We start from the raw sequence: 18,027 nt of genomic DNA on the forward strand, positions 1-18,027 counted from the left end.
GTGTGTGTGTGTGTGTGTGTGTGTGTGTGTGTGTGTGTGTGTGTGTGTGTGTGTTTTGTTGGTTTTAGGGGACTTCACAGTTAGTAGCTACCGTAATCATACTTAGCAATGTTTTTGGCAGTCTCAGAACAGAAGGAAAGGATAAATGGAGAGTGAACTAAAATTGCTCTGTCACATTTTAAATTAAGTCAAAGACTGGCAGAAAAATACAAGAAAACTTGCATTACCACATCCTGAACTCGGCCTCTAAGTAAATACAGGCCCTTCAAGCTCAGGGATTTCATGCTGACTACACACTTCATTTCCTCAAGCAGCTCGTTCACTATAAAGTTTAAAAATCATCTATTCCTTGTCATACTTCTCAGTAAATGACTGATGAAAACCACATGAAAGTTTTGAAGAAAGATCTGGAAGGCTGTGAAAATGTCAAGTTAGCTTTTTTTTTATTTTTCACTATGCCAAAAACAAGACTTTTGATACAGAACTGAGTATAAGAGAGGCCTTGACCTCTATGATAGGATGACTAGACCTTGTGTGTCATGTAAGTAAGCAGAAGTAACTGCATAGAGGCTTACACAGTGAAGTGTTCTGTACCTGCAGATTTAACAAAATGGCACCAATTCTCATGGCTTCACTAACTTCAAGGCTGTACATCTGCTGGGGAAAGCGGGGAGGGCTCTGATTGTTTGGAGGAAGTACCTCAATGTAAATAGTAGTGATGGAACTCCTGCAGGGACAGAAAAAGAAAAACAAATAAAAATCAATGGCAATGCAACTTCAAATTTCTACATTTATATGCTGTCCTATTCTTGTAGATCACAACATCTTCCTCCCCTATTTCAATCCCTTCAAAATACACTTCCCTGCACATTACCTCAGAAATTATTCACACTTTCATTTCAACATAATGAAATATAAATGAATTTTTAAAAGTTGCACAAGAAAAATACGTTGCCAATAAAAAGCAAAAGCACCTAAGCAAAATAATATCTTTTCTAACAAGGTGCCAAGTTCTGATATTTTACTCATGCTTATCTCATCTTTATCTGCTCTAAATCCAGCTTTGTTCTTTGGGGGACAAAATGTAGGAAATGCTGAAGAAAGTCTGGAATACATAGTACTCCAAAGCAGAGAAAATACCTGGACTATTACCATGACTCCGGTCATAGTGAACACTGTCATCAAAACTTGTACTACCTGCAGTATCCAAGCTATCTTGCCTAAATCTAGCTTTGGCATGAATATATAAACTTCAGTTTCAGCAAAACCTGTAATGTAGACACACTCAAGTGAAACTGCTCCAAAGTTACAGTGAGAGTTAAAATAGCCTGAACAGCCCCAGGAGAATGTTAGGCAGCTTAGAAGCACCATTCACATACACCTCAATGAGGCTAAAAGTCTATCCCAGGTCTGTCCAATTTCTTAACAACCAGGGGCCACAGAATCAGGGGCCACAGGTGCAGTCTCTGGCCCCCAACATGCAGGCCCCCCCAGCAGCATGTGAGTAGTTTCCCCCACCACTGCTACACTACATATGTTGTAGGACAGCAGCCTCAGTGCACCTTCTTGCTTGAGGCTTCCCCCACTGCACTGTGCAGCTGGCTCCCCTGGACATGCTGGGAAATAACATTTTATTCCCCTGCCCCCGGGAAGGAGAATGGTGGGAGAGCCTGGAGTTCCTGGATGCAGCAGCAGCCACAACAGTGAAGCCAATGGAGTCAGGGGGAATCTGAGAGGTGCAGATTAACTCCTCATGGGATTCATGCAGACCATAGACTAACAGCTGGATAGTGTTGGTGTAGCCCATTTCTAAACTAACTCCAAAGGAGTAAAGTATAGTTCATTATGGCTATGCAAAGCTTCAGGTGCTGATTTGATTTGGAGGAGATTCAGTGGCTGAACCTCTGAATCTGATTCAAATCAGGAAACCAACAAAAAGATCTGAATTGATTTAATGCTCTCCAAATCTATTCAGAAAAGATTTGGAGAGCTTTGGAGATTTGGGAAGTCTCTGGTCGCCGATGCAGGGAGCTGGACCCAGACTCCGTGACAGTAAGTAAGGGGTGGGGGGGGCTGAAAGAGGGTGAAGGGCACCATGGAGGGAAGCCCACCAAGCCCCATTCACTGTCTGCTCCTTCAGCCCCCCTGAGTGCCCCCCAACCCCACCAATGGCTGCCCCACCCGGCCCCAGCATACTGGCTCTTAAACAAAATAAATAAATACAAATAATAATAATAATAAAGGCCCTGCAGTCTAAAGATGCTGTAGTGGCCATTGGAGCTTCTGGGAGGGGGCATGGCAGAGCCCCTCCTGCAGCATGGGGCAGTGTGGTGCAGCAGGGACTGCCCCCCCCCAACCTGGCAACAGCTGGTGAGTGCAGGGCTTTTTTTTTTTTTGCTTTTTTTTTTTTTTTTTTTTTTTTTTTTTTTTTTAAGGGCCAGGACACTGGGGACAGGTGGGGCAGCCATTGATGGGGCTGGGAGAATGAGTGGGGGATAGGGGCTCATGGCAGAGCTCCCTATATAGCACAGGGCACTTGGGAGGCAGTGGGGATCACCCCTCTACCTTGCAGGACCAAGTGAGTGCAGAGCTTTTTTCTTTTCTTTTCTTTTCTTTTTTTTTTTAAGAGCCAGGACACTGGTGCTGGATGGGACAGCCATTGACAGGGATGGGAGAGCAGGTGGGGGATGGGGCCTGTTTGATTTGGAGACTCTATCAATTCAGTCATATCGATTCAGGACAGTGATTCAAATCACTGTATCAAATCACTGCCCCCTGAATCAGCTGAATCCAAATCTGAAACAAATACTAGCTGCTTCTCCACAGACCTATTGTGCATCACTCACTTGTAACAAGTTCCTCCTCTGGATAAATTGCTTGTCAGAGTTTAATTCTTAATTATCTTTAGCATTAAAGGACAGTACCATGACAACAGAGATGCCCAACATTTCTAGAAGAAAAATTCTATTGTGCCGTTAATGCTGTACAGGACATTAATAGCTGTCCTGTCCTATTACTGTGATAAGAACCATTAATAGACCATTAATATTTAAAACATTGCTATCCAAACTAATCAGATGCATACATTTAAAGTTAATTTGAAATAGCTTTTGGGTTAACTGAAACTACATTTAATTAAATACTATAACAGAACTTCAGTCATTAATATTTTGATAATTAGCTACACAGGATTCTGATCTAGTACTTGCTTGGTGCTGTACTTTACTTTTACATTTACTATGGAATGTAAACAGAGGTGAATCAGGGGCAGTGTGCTTGCACCTCCCTTTGATTCCTGCTCAATTCAAAGCTTAAAACCAACTGCCTGGCAGTGGCAGTGGCATTTATATTCAGGAAGCAGTGAAAGCATCAACTGAATTCACACTTCATTAACATTTACCTGATTCCTTCTAAACGTTTCATTCCACAAGTGTTAATGACCCACTCTTCTTTTAACAATCTTGATGTACCACTAATCAAGCTCACATTTTTTTCCAAAATCTGTTGTCTGTTACCTATTCCTGGTAACATAACTCCTATTTTACAGCCTTTCGGACTGTTTTTAACTCATTCCAATAAAGTTATATATGCTCTTGCTTCAATCTTAAACTGAATACTATAGCCCTATGTCCTTAGTAAATTAGTAAAGCTTCTAGTTTCTTTTTCTTCATACTAGTTCTATAGTATATTAGAATGTGGGGTGCCCTGGGGGGCTGAAGGGTTAGAGGCGGGAAAAGGTAGTGGTGTTGAGAGCTGGAGTCTTACTTCCCCACACATGGGCAGGGACATGTTTATCAAGCTTTTCATAAAAATGCTGTCTTCTGTGTGGCTGCAAAACTCATTTTCACCTTTACCCTGAAGAAGTGACATTTTAGTGAAAACAATCACCAAACATAAGTTTGATGATTATTTGCTTTACTTTTAATCATAGTCTAAACACAAATACAAAATTTCCACTGAACTTTAGGGTACAGATGTAAATGAGAGCAGTTAACACCTGTTGTTGTGATAAGTGTTTAAGAAGCTCAAACCTGAAGATTATGGACACAGTAGATATAAAGGGATCTGAGTCAATTAAGCAATAGCTGGATTTTTAAAAGGAATAATATTGAATACACTATGTGTGAAATGAATTCCTTGTTAGGTAGCAGTGATATTTTAAACATCACTACTTTTCCACTGATTTTCCACAAATCCATTATTTAAACTAATGCTACAAATCAGGATTATTGGACTTGAAAAACCTACCAGAGCTAAGTGTTAAAAAATGAGTATGATGAATAAGCTGATAAGAACCCATTGTAGCACATGCAATTGCTGTTTACACATGCAAATGACTTCTTATGAGCTCTATTACCACTATTTTATATGCACATGTAAATACCTTTTTAGCTTTTAGTGTGCATGCTTACAACTATTGAGAATGAAATTACTTTGGCTCTGTATCTTCTTTTCCTATGTCTTAATAACACCCAACTACCTTAAACCAAACTTGGTTTAAAATATGGATTTTGTTTGCTCATTACACTTGGCTTTTCATATTCAGCAAATTTTCAACTCCAAGATAAAAGCATAGAAATAAAATACTTCCAGCCTGTAACCTAGAAGATTTCAGTATAATACTTTATTCCTAATGTTTTATTATCCGCAGACCATTTACTGACATGCTTCAGTGCTCTCCACTTGTAGCCATTTATTCTATAAGTTTAGGCAGGGGCTATGCAAGCTGTTGGGAAAAATATTTCAGCATAATGAAAGGATAAAGAGTCTTCTACACTGTAAACAATTGCAGCGCATGTACTATATACCATGTGAAAAGATGAAAATGTGACTTCTGTAATAAAACAAAGCTTTAGAACCAAGATCAAGAGAGAGGCTTCCACTTTATCAAAGTGTGAACAATTCTGCATCTAAAACAGTTCACATATGTATACGGCAAGAGTGTGACTAATGCTACCATTAGTACAAGTATGAGGCAAAGCAAATCTCCCATTATTCTAGGAAAAGCACTGGAGAGAATGTGGCCCAGTTTCCACTTTGGCCTTGCATTCCTTGAGCCCAGAATGCATAACACATAGGAGTGTTTTTGAGAACAAACTCTAAATAGCCATTCATATGGTAGGAAGCTCCTCCTTTCTTATCACTTTGAAGCTACAGGGAAATTGTTTGCCCTCTGAGCTAATGTAGATGCTCTGGTCACCAGTAGCATAACATGGGGAGGGCAGGTAGGGCATATATTCTGGGCACTGCCGAAGGGAAGAGGTGCAAGATTTCATAGACATTAGGGCTGGAAGGGACCTCGGAAGATCATTGAGTCCAGCCCCCCACCCAAAGGGCAGGAATTCAGCTGCGGTCATAGGATCCCAGCAAGATACACATCCAATTTACTCTTGAAGGTGTTCAATGTAGGTGCTTGAACAACCTCCGATGACAGGCTGTTCCAGACCTTGGGGACTTGGACAGTAAAGGACACGGGTGGGCAATTATTTGGGTCTGAGAGCTACAAGGGGAGTTTTGATAAGCTGTCACAGGCCAGATCTGCATCCACCCTCCCTGCTGCAACTAACCACCAAAACTCCCTATAGGACTGTGGGCAGGTGGGGAGCACTGTTTGTGAGGAGTGGCTGAGGCATGGGACTGGGTTGCAGGGCAGTGACAGCTCCTTTGGCTGGGATGTGTGTGTGGCGGGCTGGGGGGACGTGCATGTGTGTGGGGAGGAAAGTGCCTAAGCACTAGGTCCTGGGAGCCTGCTGGGGGCAAAGGGGGTGGGGGGCAGAGGGTACATGCATCAGAGTTCACCTGGGTGGTATAGTCTGTGGCTGCCCCTATGGCACCTTGTATGTGGCTGAGCCCCACCTGCTGGCACAGGGGCAGACTATGGCATTCTCTCACTGGTGCCCACAGCTCAGCCTCGTGCTGTTCCTACTGCCCTACTGGCAGCTTCTGCTCTTGCCTCTGTCATGCTGCACCAAGCAGCTTCCAATGGGGCTGTTTCTGGTGTGACTGCAGCTGGCTAGGAGCTGCTCTGCATCCCCTGCCTCCAGCAGTGGCTCCTGCTCCTGATTTTGCCCCTGCTATGCCACTCTGGTGGGAAGGTGGCCAGGAGCTGAAGCCAGAGCCCTGTCCTCTGGGCCAGGAGCCACCTGACTGAAGCTGCCCGCCTGCCCACCCATAGCAACCTCATGCAGCATGGTAGGAGCAGTTTCCAGTGAGGTTGTTCCCAAAGTGGCTACAGCCAGCTGGATGCTGCTCTGCTCCCTTGCTTCCAGTTGTAACTCCTGTTGCACCACGCCATTTCTGGTGGGCAGGAGGGCAGCTCCAGCCCCAGCTTCTGCCCCAGCATTTGGGGCTCTGGCTTCAGCTCCCTGCCACCTTCCTGGGAATCAGAGACCCACATGCTGGAGTGGGAGCCACCCAGCTGGAGCTTCCCAACCATCCAGAGAGTCACAGCATAATACGGGAAAGATCAGGAGCAGGAGCCGCAGCTGAAGGCAGAGCAGAATAATACACAACTAGCTGTAGCCATACCAGGAACAGCCCTGCTGGAAGTTTTGCATGCTGGCCAGGGCTGGGCAGGAGCCTGGTGCGGGATGCCCTCACCAAGGCAGGCAGGTCTTGGCCCCATGTAGAGCACCATGGGTGCAGCCATGAGCTGATCCAGTCACCTGGCTCACTGGCTGTATTTTGCCCATCTCTATGCTAGGAAAATGGGAAGGAGATGTCTTAACGTCTCAACCACCTGATCCACTTGGATGTTCTGGCTGCACAAAGCAGCAGGATTGGCAGTGTGCATCAAAGAGAACAAGGCATTCTGGAATTACAGTTCTATAGAACGTCAGTGCAGTTCACCATTGCTGGAAGGAAAATTCACCCTATCTTTTTGCCAAAATCACTATTTTTTTGTTGTTGTTTTCTCAACGCTGGCTTCAGCAGCAAAACTGGGGAGAAATTTCCCTTCTAGCAACTGCAAACTCCACTGCTGCTGTAGAGATCTAAATTCCTAGAATGCCTTGCACTTTGACACATCCTGGTAATGCTGCTGTTTGGTCTTGCTCCTGGTCACTGCAAAGCAAGAAGGTAAAGTGTGGGAGGGACAGGAAGCTGGTAGAAGAAAGTTGAGAGAGGATTGTCCCAGGGTGCATTCTGTAAATGTTATGCCTCCCCTGCTTACTGTCTCCATTTCAGTTAATGCAAAAATGTATGTACAACTACAAAGAGTATTATGCAATTAACCAATTTGTATCTGAGGATATATTTCATCGTGGCATGCCCCATTCAAAGAGGAAATACCTTTACTTTTAGTATTCATTTCAGGGATGTTATGAAAAGATATTCTGGGAAGATTAATGAACTTGATGTGGTCATTTTGATTACTAAATTAAATTATTTTACAATTTAAGTTGAAAGGACAGAGAACACATAAAAACTATATATAATTTCTTAGGTATTACAAATTTCCTTTCTTTTCACTAGACATCGGTCATAAAAGCCTGCTCAACTGTGACATAAATAGCTAAAAGCTGAAAAGATCTATCATAAAGTGTTTGTCCTTTGTTAACATAATGATATATTTTACTATTCCTGTATCATATTAACACTGGCTACTAATAGATATCTTAATAATACTGCTTACAATACTTTACCATTTGCTTATAAATGAATTACAAATGAATTATTTGAAGTGGTATTCCAAAATATTATATAAAATTCAGCTAATTTAAATATAGAGTCACAAAGAAGAAAAGTCATTTCTTGCTTTCTTTTATATTTTTCTCCACCATTTACAAGCTATATCATTTTTTAATTAAGCTTTTACCCACTGCAAGTAAAGGGTTGCTTTACTTTTTATGTAGGTTTGGAGTGTTTTAGCAATAATAGTTTAGAAACTTAGGAGAGGCAAGCATTCTTTGGGCTATCTTTTACTGGACCAACTGTATAATTGGTACAGGCTATTGATTACACTCCAACCTTTATTTTTTACGTTTTCCATTTATAGTGATCATAAAATACACCATGCTAAATACAGGAAAAATCTGTCAAACTTCTCAGTGATTTTCAAGGAAGAAACTTCGTACCTATGCTACTAATTTCAATGGAAACAGGAATTCATCTCTGGCCTTTAGCCATGGAATCAAATCAGCTAAAAATCTTTCAAAAGATTATTTGAAAAGGATTGTTCCTTTTTAAAGATTTTTTGTTTGCTGGAGTCATTAAAGTTATATAAAAATCAAAATTATATGTCAGTTATAGCATTATAAGTCAGTTATCAGAATTATATAACAGTTTGTATCCCTAATGGCTAAAACATTTAAAAGAGATCTCAATAAAAGATTACTTTTAATAATAAATATTTTCAATGTTCTTCATCTCTTTCATGGTCAGGGCTCATAAAGAAAAAAAAGAATAAACAAGCAAGTCAGTAAAGGACATAATTCCTAGATTTGAGCAAAGAGGCCCTGGTAAGCTTCCTCAGGAAATTAGCAGAAGCTCCCAGAGTCACGTTTCCTCTTGATATCTAGGTTAGTGTCTCTTTGCTTTATTATACCAACTGGAAGAGGGTGTGTTGGAGGTCTGTGCTCCCCCCACCAGTGATTCCCAGTCTACTAAAATCTTTAACTGGCTTTATAACAATTGAGTGTATTATTTACAACATTACTATTCTGACCCTAATTGTTGTGATTTTTACTATGTTCTCATTTATACTTCGTATCATTTCCTTTCAGATAAAATGTATAATAATGTGATAACATTCCATCTGGAATTTTGACAGTAAGAATTGAGGGAATCTTTATTTGAATGATGTCATTAAGAATATATGATAAACCATGTGCATGGAATTGTACACATCCCACAGATAAAATCTTTGCATTTTTTGTTATTGTCAAAAAATTAAGGTCCCGATCATTAAGGGCATATAGGTTTTCCAGATCCTAAGTGATTTTACTACTAGATTCTCAGGGAGGTTTGGAAAAATTAAATTTAAAACCTGATCTAAAAAGATTTATTTTTTCCCCCCATCTCCCTTACAGTTATGTTTAGGCTACATAAAAACAAAGAGACAATCCATGCACAGTTCAATATTGTGTTGTACCCTAAGTAATGTATATCCTGTTTTATGCATATCACCTCATACTTACTTAGCAAAGAATCTAGCCATGACAGTACCCCATAATAAGTTAGTTATTCCTTAGCTTATTCCTGAAATGCATGAAGCAGTACTTATTGCAACATACTCAAAGTGCATAATGTAGTGCAAGAAAACAGGATTATTACCTATTGAAGCAACTGTGGAATTACCATTTGTAGAAATTAAGATATTTATCTAAAGATTCTATTGGGTACAGTCAATAATTTCCTTAGCATGCATGAGTAACTTGATTCTGAGTCAGCAAAATCATTCCCACGATACTTCTATTATTGCCTGCCATCTGCCTGTCCTTTAGAATGGATATTTACAGAGTGGACAAGATTTTCAGATGACTAATAATGCTACAGATATTATGTGGCTGGGACTCCCATCAACTGATTGGGTGCACCCCTGCAGCTGGGAGTTCAAGGCAGCTGCAGTTTTCCAGCCTTTGGAAGGAGCCTGACTGTGGCAGGAGGCACAACTGTGTGGATCATGCATTAGATCCCATCATGACTTTACCTACACATGTAGAGGGGCCCTCATTCACATACAGTGCTAACATTCATGCTCTGAAAAGTCAATCTCTTTTTGTATGTCTCATGGTGGACACACAAATTGAGGCACCTCAAATCACTTTTGCAAATCTTGGTTAGAGCATGATTTCCCATTAAGCTGCTAACGTTTATGTAAAAATATTGTTGTTGTAGTTTCAGAACAAAGAAGTGAAGCAGGCTGCAAGGAACCACAAGACATAGGAACTGTTTTTACTTTTCATGTGGTCAGTTATAAACAACCTCTGCAATAGAACAGAATTCATCCCCACCTATGTAACAGAAAAAGAATTTCTTCAGGGACCTATTAACATTTGGACTTACTAACTGTGAAAACAAATTATAAGAGGGAAGGAAAGGCTAAAATAACAGTAAGAATACATGTTTTCAGAACCTGCATGGATTAGAACATTTCCAAAATTAAACTATAATAATGAAATAGTAATAGCAAATGTTTCTGCATAATTTAGCCATCATGGTGTGCTAATTTCTCATACATCTGACAACACAACTGGGATTTGAGATGTCTGTAGTGAGGGAGGTGGGGAATCCATCTACATTCTATCTTATATGATGACCCTTTCCTCCTCCATTGAATTCCCTCTGTATGGATCTGAAAAGCATTACAGAGGTGCCATTAAATGAGGCTACCATTTCCCCATTGCCATCAATGGAATGAACTTGTCATATTATCAGTGCAACAAGACACTGTGCCCAGAACATGTCATCTCAGCCATCTTGATGTATTTCTCTACATGGTAGTAAAAGAATAACATGTTTTGCCTGTACAAAGAAACTAAGAAACAAAAGGAGGAAAGCAAAACTAGATATCATTAGTTTAAGTAGTGAAAGTCCTGCTAAAATCCAAACAGAGCAAACTGATAGCCCAGCAGGTTTGAATTTAGATTTCAGTGGAATACACTTTACTATTTGCACAGCTTGCTATTTATATTCCAAAATGTGCCAACTCTGAAAGAACAGCATGCCATAATTCCTTGTCACCTGGACAGAAGGCTGTCTCAAGCTCAGGATCAGTCTGTTATTAATCATTTCTGCATCAGAGCAACCCTTGTAAAGAGCCACTAACACCTATATCCTTCTTTGTTTTATTCCATCCACTCTCTCAATTTCAATTAATTGCATGAAAAAAATACACAGATAAAACTGAATATGTAATCATGTATTTAAAAGAACAAAAGACAAACAACAACAACAACAACATTTCAAGTGACCTAAAGAAGGAAAAGTGTGTGCTACAGACAACATGTAAATAAGGGATAAAAATGAATGCATTACACTAATTTCTAATATCATACTTATCAAAAGAACTAAAATGGGTTCACTGCACAAAACAGAATACCATATTCACTCAAATATAAGACAAACCTGAATATAAGGTAATTCCCAATAATTAGGTTCTTTATATGGAAAATGATATAATTAAAAAAAAATCCAGGTATCAAATCTAATTATTGCAGGTCTGCCTTGAATTTGTCCCCTTTTCACTGCTACATCAGGGAAAATAAATCTGGGGGGGGTCAGGTAGCACCTTTTGCCCCCCCCAACTTTTTCTCCCTGAAGATGCTGGGTAGGGTCTGACAGTAAGGGGAACCTCCTTACTGTCAGACCCTACTCTCCCTGAGCACATGGATGTTAGAGGCAAATTTGAAAACAATGACCTTTAAATAAACATAGCTATAATGATTTACTTATAGCGAAATTATTATGGGAACCCATAGACTTAGTTCATCCAAAACTGATGCAGTTTATCTCCTTTGAAACTACTACAAATTTTAGCTCAGATACTCCATAAGCACAATTTTAACTAGCACTTTTGTAACTACTTATATATAGTACAAATGACGTACGATATTAGCCCAAAGCCAAAAGGTTCTTGATTTACCATATAGTTCATTGGGCTGTGCCTCAGCAGAATCAACAGTGTGACCTCCCATGGTGACCTCACAACACAGCACTGCTAAGTGTGTGTGTGTTCCCAATTACCTGCCTCCACCCCCCCCGCCCCCCAATACAAAACATCCACATGCTAATTAGGCCCCCAGTCATGACTGGAACTGGGTGTTCTTGTCATGAGTCCCGGGATCCTTCAAAAATTTAAATTTAGATGAGGCACAGGGCAACCTGGTCTGGCTCCACCTCATGAAGGGTGGGCCACACTAGACATATATAGATTCATAGATTCATAGATTAAGGGTCGGAAGGGACCTAGTAGATCTTCTAGCCCGACCCCCCGCCAGATATGACAGGCTGAGAGAGGGGACAACAGAAAGATTCTGGGTAAACTGTTTCGGTTCCTGTTGGGTGATGCTTGCCAGACATTTAAGAGTAGTGAAGAAATAGGAATAACTGAAAATAGGAAAGAAAGATCTAATGCAGCTGTAGGGATGAAGAGGAATTCTAAACATATTCAGTGTAGTGGCTCTCCATGACTTGAAAAACAGCACTGAGGGGTGCTGCACACAATGAGCACCACCATATATCTTATTCAGATGGGCTGCACTAACCTATCCTTGTGGTAGGTTCCCATCAATATGTTTGCCCGACAGGGGCCATGTGTTTTATAGTCATGTTCAATTTTGGCTACATTTTAATCAACTTCATAGTTGGCAGTCCTGATCATATGCTGTTTTTGGCAACCATTTAACAATAGATAATGATATTTTCTGAGGTTTCCTTGTATGTGAATATAAGACAAGGGGCTTCCCCCCCACATGCTGACTGGGCGGAAAAATCTCATCCTGTATCTGAGTTAATATGGCACATTGAAGCCACATCTTCCTGTGCATCTGCTTTGATTTAGGTTTTTGAAAATAAGAGTGTGCCTCATTTCTTAAACACAAGTTTAAAAGACTTTTTATTTTTAAATGAATTACCTTCTTTCTGAAGGAGGAGCATTATCAGATGCTCTGACAGTGAGAGCATATGACTGCCCCACTGACAGTACAACTCCTGGGGTAATGGTGATAAGGCCTGTTTGGTCATTGATGATGAAGTCTCCCTGAGCTCCAGCCAGGATTTCATATGTGATCTGCCCATTTGGCCCTTCGTCTGCATCTACAGCAGTGAGCTGTAATTGAAAATCAGAATGTAAATGCTCAAGATCAACCAACTATTATATTTTCATTTCTTTCAACAACCTGTTGGGAAATGGGGAGGAGTAAATTATCAAGAGAGAAAAGACCATATTTCTTTTCTGTACAGTCACTAAAAATAATGTGCAACAATTATATACTTTAAACACTTCATAAAATCTCTACACTGCTTTTCCAGCACTCCTGAGGACAGCAGTCTTGAAAATGCCCTGCTCATTCACTCCCACAGCAATCAAAAGGCCTTCATGAGGACATGAAGACATGCCAAAGGGTACCTCCTGCCACTGCTCTAAAGAACAAAAGAGATCTCTAGATAAGTGTGGGGGGGTGAGGTTGGGGGGCAACTACTATAACAGGTGCTGGTTCCAGGGGTAGTTGTGACACCCCATGGTGGCTGCTTGGCCTTTTTTGTGCTCTCACTTCTCAGGCTTGCTTCCTTTCATCCCAGCTGCCATACCTTGTTGCTATTAGATCCTTAGAAAGAAAGGCTGCCCCAGGAATCCTATGGTGCCATTCAGGTGTCACTACTCAGTGTCTTGAGCGTTAATTACATGGCTCTGACCATCCTTTACGCCACACCCAAACTTCACAGATGTTACCATTCAAACTCTCCTACTTTTTCCAGAGCCTTTTGCCTGTCTTAAAGTAACTGACATGCCAAGCACCTGTTACATGTTGCAGTCTTGCACAGTACCTGAGTGCCACTCTGGTCCCTTTCCCAGCCTAATATGCTGCTTTGTTTTCTTCTCCCCGTCTTATCTGCTGCTGTACTGTCTGTCCCACCCCAGTCTGGCACCCACCACACAGAGCGGCTGCCCATGCTACTTCTGGCATGAATGTCACAGGTCAGGCACTTCTACTCCAGAGTAACATGTTGGTGTGTGTGTGTGTGTGTGTGTGTGTGTGTGTGTGTGTGTGTGAGGGGGGGAGGGGTGGAGCAGGGTAAGGGCAGGTACACCACCTCATTTCTGGGTCTGATGCATGTTGAGCAAGAATGGTTTGGCAGAGCATGCTTCAGAGGATTGCTGCCAGGAGTACCAAGAAATATTGCTAAAATGCACAAAATGTATAAGACACTCCTGCACAACAGAAAAACAAACTGGATTCATTTTGGACTAGAAATAAATTATAAAAAATAACTAAACATTAATGAAAAACATTAACGCAACATTAACTTTATTCTTTATTGATAGGAATTTACAATACTGTCTAAAAAAAAGATAGTTACAAAATAAATATTTAAATTAGGGTCCAAAATTTACTTATTGAAAGTTCCGTAACTTGTGTTCCTTATATTTTTACTGGGACAATGCTATTTCTGCCAAATAGTCAAAAGTCCTGCGTAAAGAACCTCACCAAGTTAGCTTAGGAAACACCCATAAAATTGTCCATGTGATTACATGTGTATTTTGGATAGAATAGTAAACAGAGGACATGCAAGATGCTAAAGATTTGTATACATCCACAATAAACACAAACACAACTTACACATATGTATAAAATGTATAGAGAATCCAAGACTGTTTGTTCTTATTATCTTTTTTCCTGCTTTCGAGATTTATGCAAGTTTGTAAATATACAAACAACTATACACCGCATACATGATTGTCATATCCATGTGAAAAAAATCAGTTCAATGCGATAAATTGCATTTATTATGCATTTATACTAAATCACCTGTTTTTTATCTACCTTTCCCCACTGGAACTCTAACATTTAAAACACCTGCTGCTAAAAAGAAAAAAACCAAGCATATTTTTTTTCTTCATATGTAGCAATTTCCCCCCAAAATTATACAACATGAAGCCCAAGATAAATAAGTCTAAGGTTTGATAACTTTAGATCCATTAGGGCTAAAATTGGAAGTTTTATACACTTGGAAAACAATCTGTTTCCAATTGGAAACACAACTGTTGCTTCCACATTTAATATATTTTAAAATTCCAAAGACAAACATATACATACACTCTCATGGTCTCTGAAAGATGGCATTGTGACAGCATGCTAAAATAACTTGTCATTACAGGTATATCTTTTGAATCTTATACCAAACAGACCTAATTAGAATGATCAGTGGGCTACACTCACATTACTGTCATGTTTAGAACAAAAACAATGTTATAAATCCTGTTATTGGTGATTCAGGAAGACAGTATGTGCTAAGAACAGATCAAAATCATGCACATTTTGCCCTTTTCATATGCAATATGAATGGCTTACTATATAAACAAAATATAAATGCTGTCAATAAATCAGGGCTAGTGCTTATACCTTGACCTTTACACTATGCATTGAAACTTTCCTCTTAATATTGTATTCACAAAATGGAAAAGTAATATACTATTCTGCCCCACTTACATGTGGAGGAAAGAGTTGAAATTCCAAAGATAAGATCTCTAAACTCAAAGCCTCCTAACTGATAAGCAATCATTATTTGCCTTCTTTAAAATATATATTTAGCTGATACAGATGGCAGTTCTCCAGACAGTTCTAAGATTTTGTCACCATGCATTGCCTCTAACTGCAGGGCATGAAATCAGTCAGAGCAATATGGCATACTGAAACCTTTTGGCAGTTAATTCTACTACATATATTGGCAAGCACTGTCCATCAGCTTATCTTCCTGAGTGAATAGCAGTGAAGTCAGGGTGACAAAGACTAATTGTACAGCTTTGTTCCTTGCTGCTCCTATTTGAATTTGGACAGATGAAGATGTGAATCAGGAAGAGGCACCGGCAGTTACAGGAGAATAGCCACAAGGAGTTTGGAAAGATATCAAACAGGAGGAGTGATTCTTGGCTGGGCTGAGAGAGAGGTAATTAAGGAAAAAAAAGATGGGTAGTAGGGCTATGTGAAGCTTTGGTCCCTGATTCTGTTCAGCAGAGATTTGGCTCATTTCAGTGGCTGAATCTCCAAATCCAAATCAAATCAGAGGACCCCTTAACCTCTCCAAATCGAATCAGAACCCTCCAAATCGATCTGCAGAGATTTGGAAAGATTCGGAGATTCAGAGACAGACACAGCTTTAAATGTTTTTTCTATATACCTTTAGGTAACAGGGGCTTGTGAATGCTGCAATGCTAGGGTGCATGGAGTGTCCCATAGGAGCATGGAGGGCTCCCCAGCACACTCAGCAGCAGTCCCAGAAGTGGACCAGAAGCACTTCTGGTCCATTTCTCGGTCCTCCAGGGAGTGCACAGAAGCCCCCCACTCCCCCTCCAGGCTCAGTGACTGATGCCTCCTGGATCTGTAGGGGCACCCAGGGTTTCCCCCCACCCAATCACCAAGCTGGGGAAGCATGGGGGAGGAGCAGTGTGCTCACCGGAAGACCCGGAGGTGGACTGGAATTACTTCTGGTCCACTTCCGGTTTTGCCGCAGAGCATGTAGAGAGCCCCTCCACACTCCTGTTTGATGCTCCAGCATCTCAGTGATCACGAGCCTCAAGGTATGTAGAAAAAACTTTTAAAGCTGTGTCTATGTCTGAATCACTGATTCTCTGAATCAGCATCGAATCTTCAGATCCAGATTTAGTTGAGCCGAATCAGGGATAGTGATCTGAATCAACGAATCAAATCACTGTCCCTGCTTGAGGTTGAATCTGAATCAAATAGGGCCTTCTTTGCATTGCCCTAATAGGTAGCCCTGTGAATTTTTTGCTGGCCTGTCTGTTTTCCTGGTTTTCTTAGTATAGACTGTAATCCCAGAATGTCATATTGCATGTTTGATATTAACTTCTGAATTTAAGGGTAACACATGATGACACAAATTTCTAAAACCCAGGAAAACTACTCTCTGAACCAGCATCCCTAAATGCTGCCACAGAGTTAGCAAATGTGGAGACCCAGGGAATGCCTGCCAATGAGAACTTGTTTTCTCAACAGCTTCAACATTGACACTAGCAGGAGCATATAGAGAGATAAGCAAGCTCTCTTCTCCCATTCCAATCTGCGTACAAATATCACGTAACTTATTAATCAACATAGTATTATGCTGTCAGTCTTCATTAGGGCTCAGAATTTCAGAGGATATTATTCAAAACTTTAGGGGCTTCTTCTCCCAAGACACTATGGCTAAGTACAGAGAGTCAAAAAGTCTGAGAGGCAATTGAATCAATCTATGCAGCTTTCTCTAAGCTGGGTAGATAGGACCATTATCAAACAGAATACACATCCTTGGCCAAGGCAGGCAGATGCCTGCACTGCCCAAAGGGGGCACTCACACACACCTCCCAGCTGTGTTGGGCAGCAATCTCCCTAGTCTCACCCCCTTGCCAGTCCCCCATCTGTCAGCCAGAGAAGGTGGGTCATGGGGGAGATGGATCCCCACTCTGGTTCCCCAGCTGGGGTCCGCACAGTAGGTGGGAAGGAAAGCCCCCAAGGCAGGGGCTTCCTGCACATGGTTCCATTGGGTTGCAATAACCCCAGCTCCACCCCATCATCAGCCCCTCTGACTGTTAGCCACAGGGGGGGACAGGTGAAGGGGGGAATGCACCCCCACCCCATCACACCAGGTGGGGTCTGCACAGGAGGTGGGGGAGAAAAGAAGCCCCCAGATGAGGCCTTTCATTCCCACAGTGTAGCTCTGCCAAGGTCCAAGCACCCCAGTTCCTTCCCCCTGATAGCCTCCTGCCTGTCAGTCCTCCACCACCCATGATGTGCAGAGCCCAACTGGGAAGAGCTGGGACTAGGGTGGGGGTCCATTCCCCACCCTTGCCCACCTCTCTACTACTGCCAGTGGGGATGGGGAGACTGCCTCAGCTCTGTGACAGCTGGGGGCAGGGCTTCCCTGCTGGGCTGAAACAGGCAAGCTGGGGCAGAGGCTAGCCTGCCCGATCTGTGAGAGGGTTGGGTTATCAGGAACTGAAATGCATCCTGGGATGCAGGAAGATTGAGGCCTAGCTTGTATTGGAAAGGGATCTGGGACAGAAGTTTGACAGACCAGTTTAATCTAAATCAGTTAAGTCCAATTCTACATACATTCAAGCCTATCTTAAATTGTTTTTGGTTATTTTAAGCCAGTCTATGTGCACTGAATTTCTGTACTGTTACAGGTTTAAACCAATTTCCAATCACTTATACCAATGTGTGTGTACTGTCTATTCCTAGCCTTTGTAAATGGGGAAACATGCATAGAAAAGTATTACTGGAGTAAGCATGGAGAGAGAAAAAGCAACCAAAGCAATATTATGAAAGATAGTCACATCTGCATATGATGATAATCTATGGGGAGATC

At 41.3% G+C, this 18,027-nt stretch overlaps 1 protein-coding gene across 4 annotated transcripts in view; it reads right to left on the reverse strand.

Annotated features, from left to right (window-relative positions):
* The window catches only part of PCDH15 (protocadherin related 15), a 1,188,119-nt gene that overhangs the window by 496,078 nt on the left and 674,014 nt on the right, over window positions 1-18,027 (reverse strand). For all 4 annotated transcript variants that reach the window (XM_019507771.1, XM_019507770.1, XM_019507773.1 and 1 more), the window contains 2 exons: window positions 12,576-12,769; window positions 595-727 (listed from right to left, as the gene is read on the reverse strand). In XM_019507771.1, the coding sequence (XP_019363316.1) occupies window positions 595-727; window positions 12,576-12,769 (327 nt within the window). The remainder of the gene's footprint in view (window positions 1-594; window positions 728-12,575; window positions 12,770-18,027) is intronic.

The sequence above is a fragment of the Gavialis gangeticus genome, unplaced genomic scaffold (genome assembly GCF_001723915.1).
Source record: "Gavialis gangeticus isolate Ggan-Ray unplaced genomic scaffold, GavGan_comp1, whole genome shotgun sequence".
In the NCBI taxonomy this organism is placed as follows: Eukaryota; Metazoa; Chordata; order Crocodylia; family Gavialidae; genus Gavialis; species Gavialis gangeticus.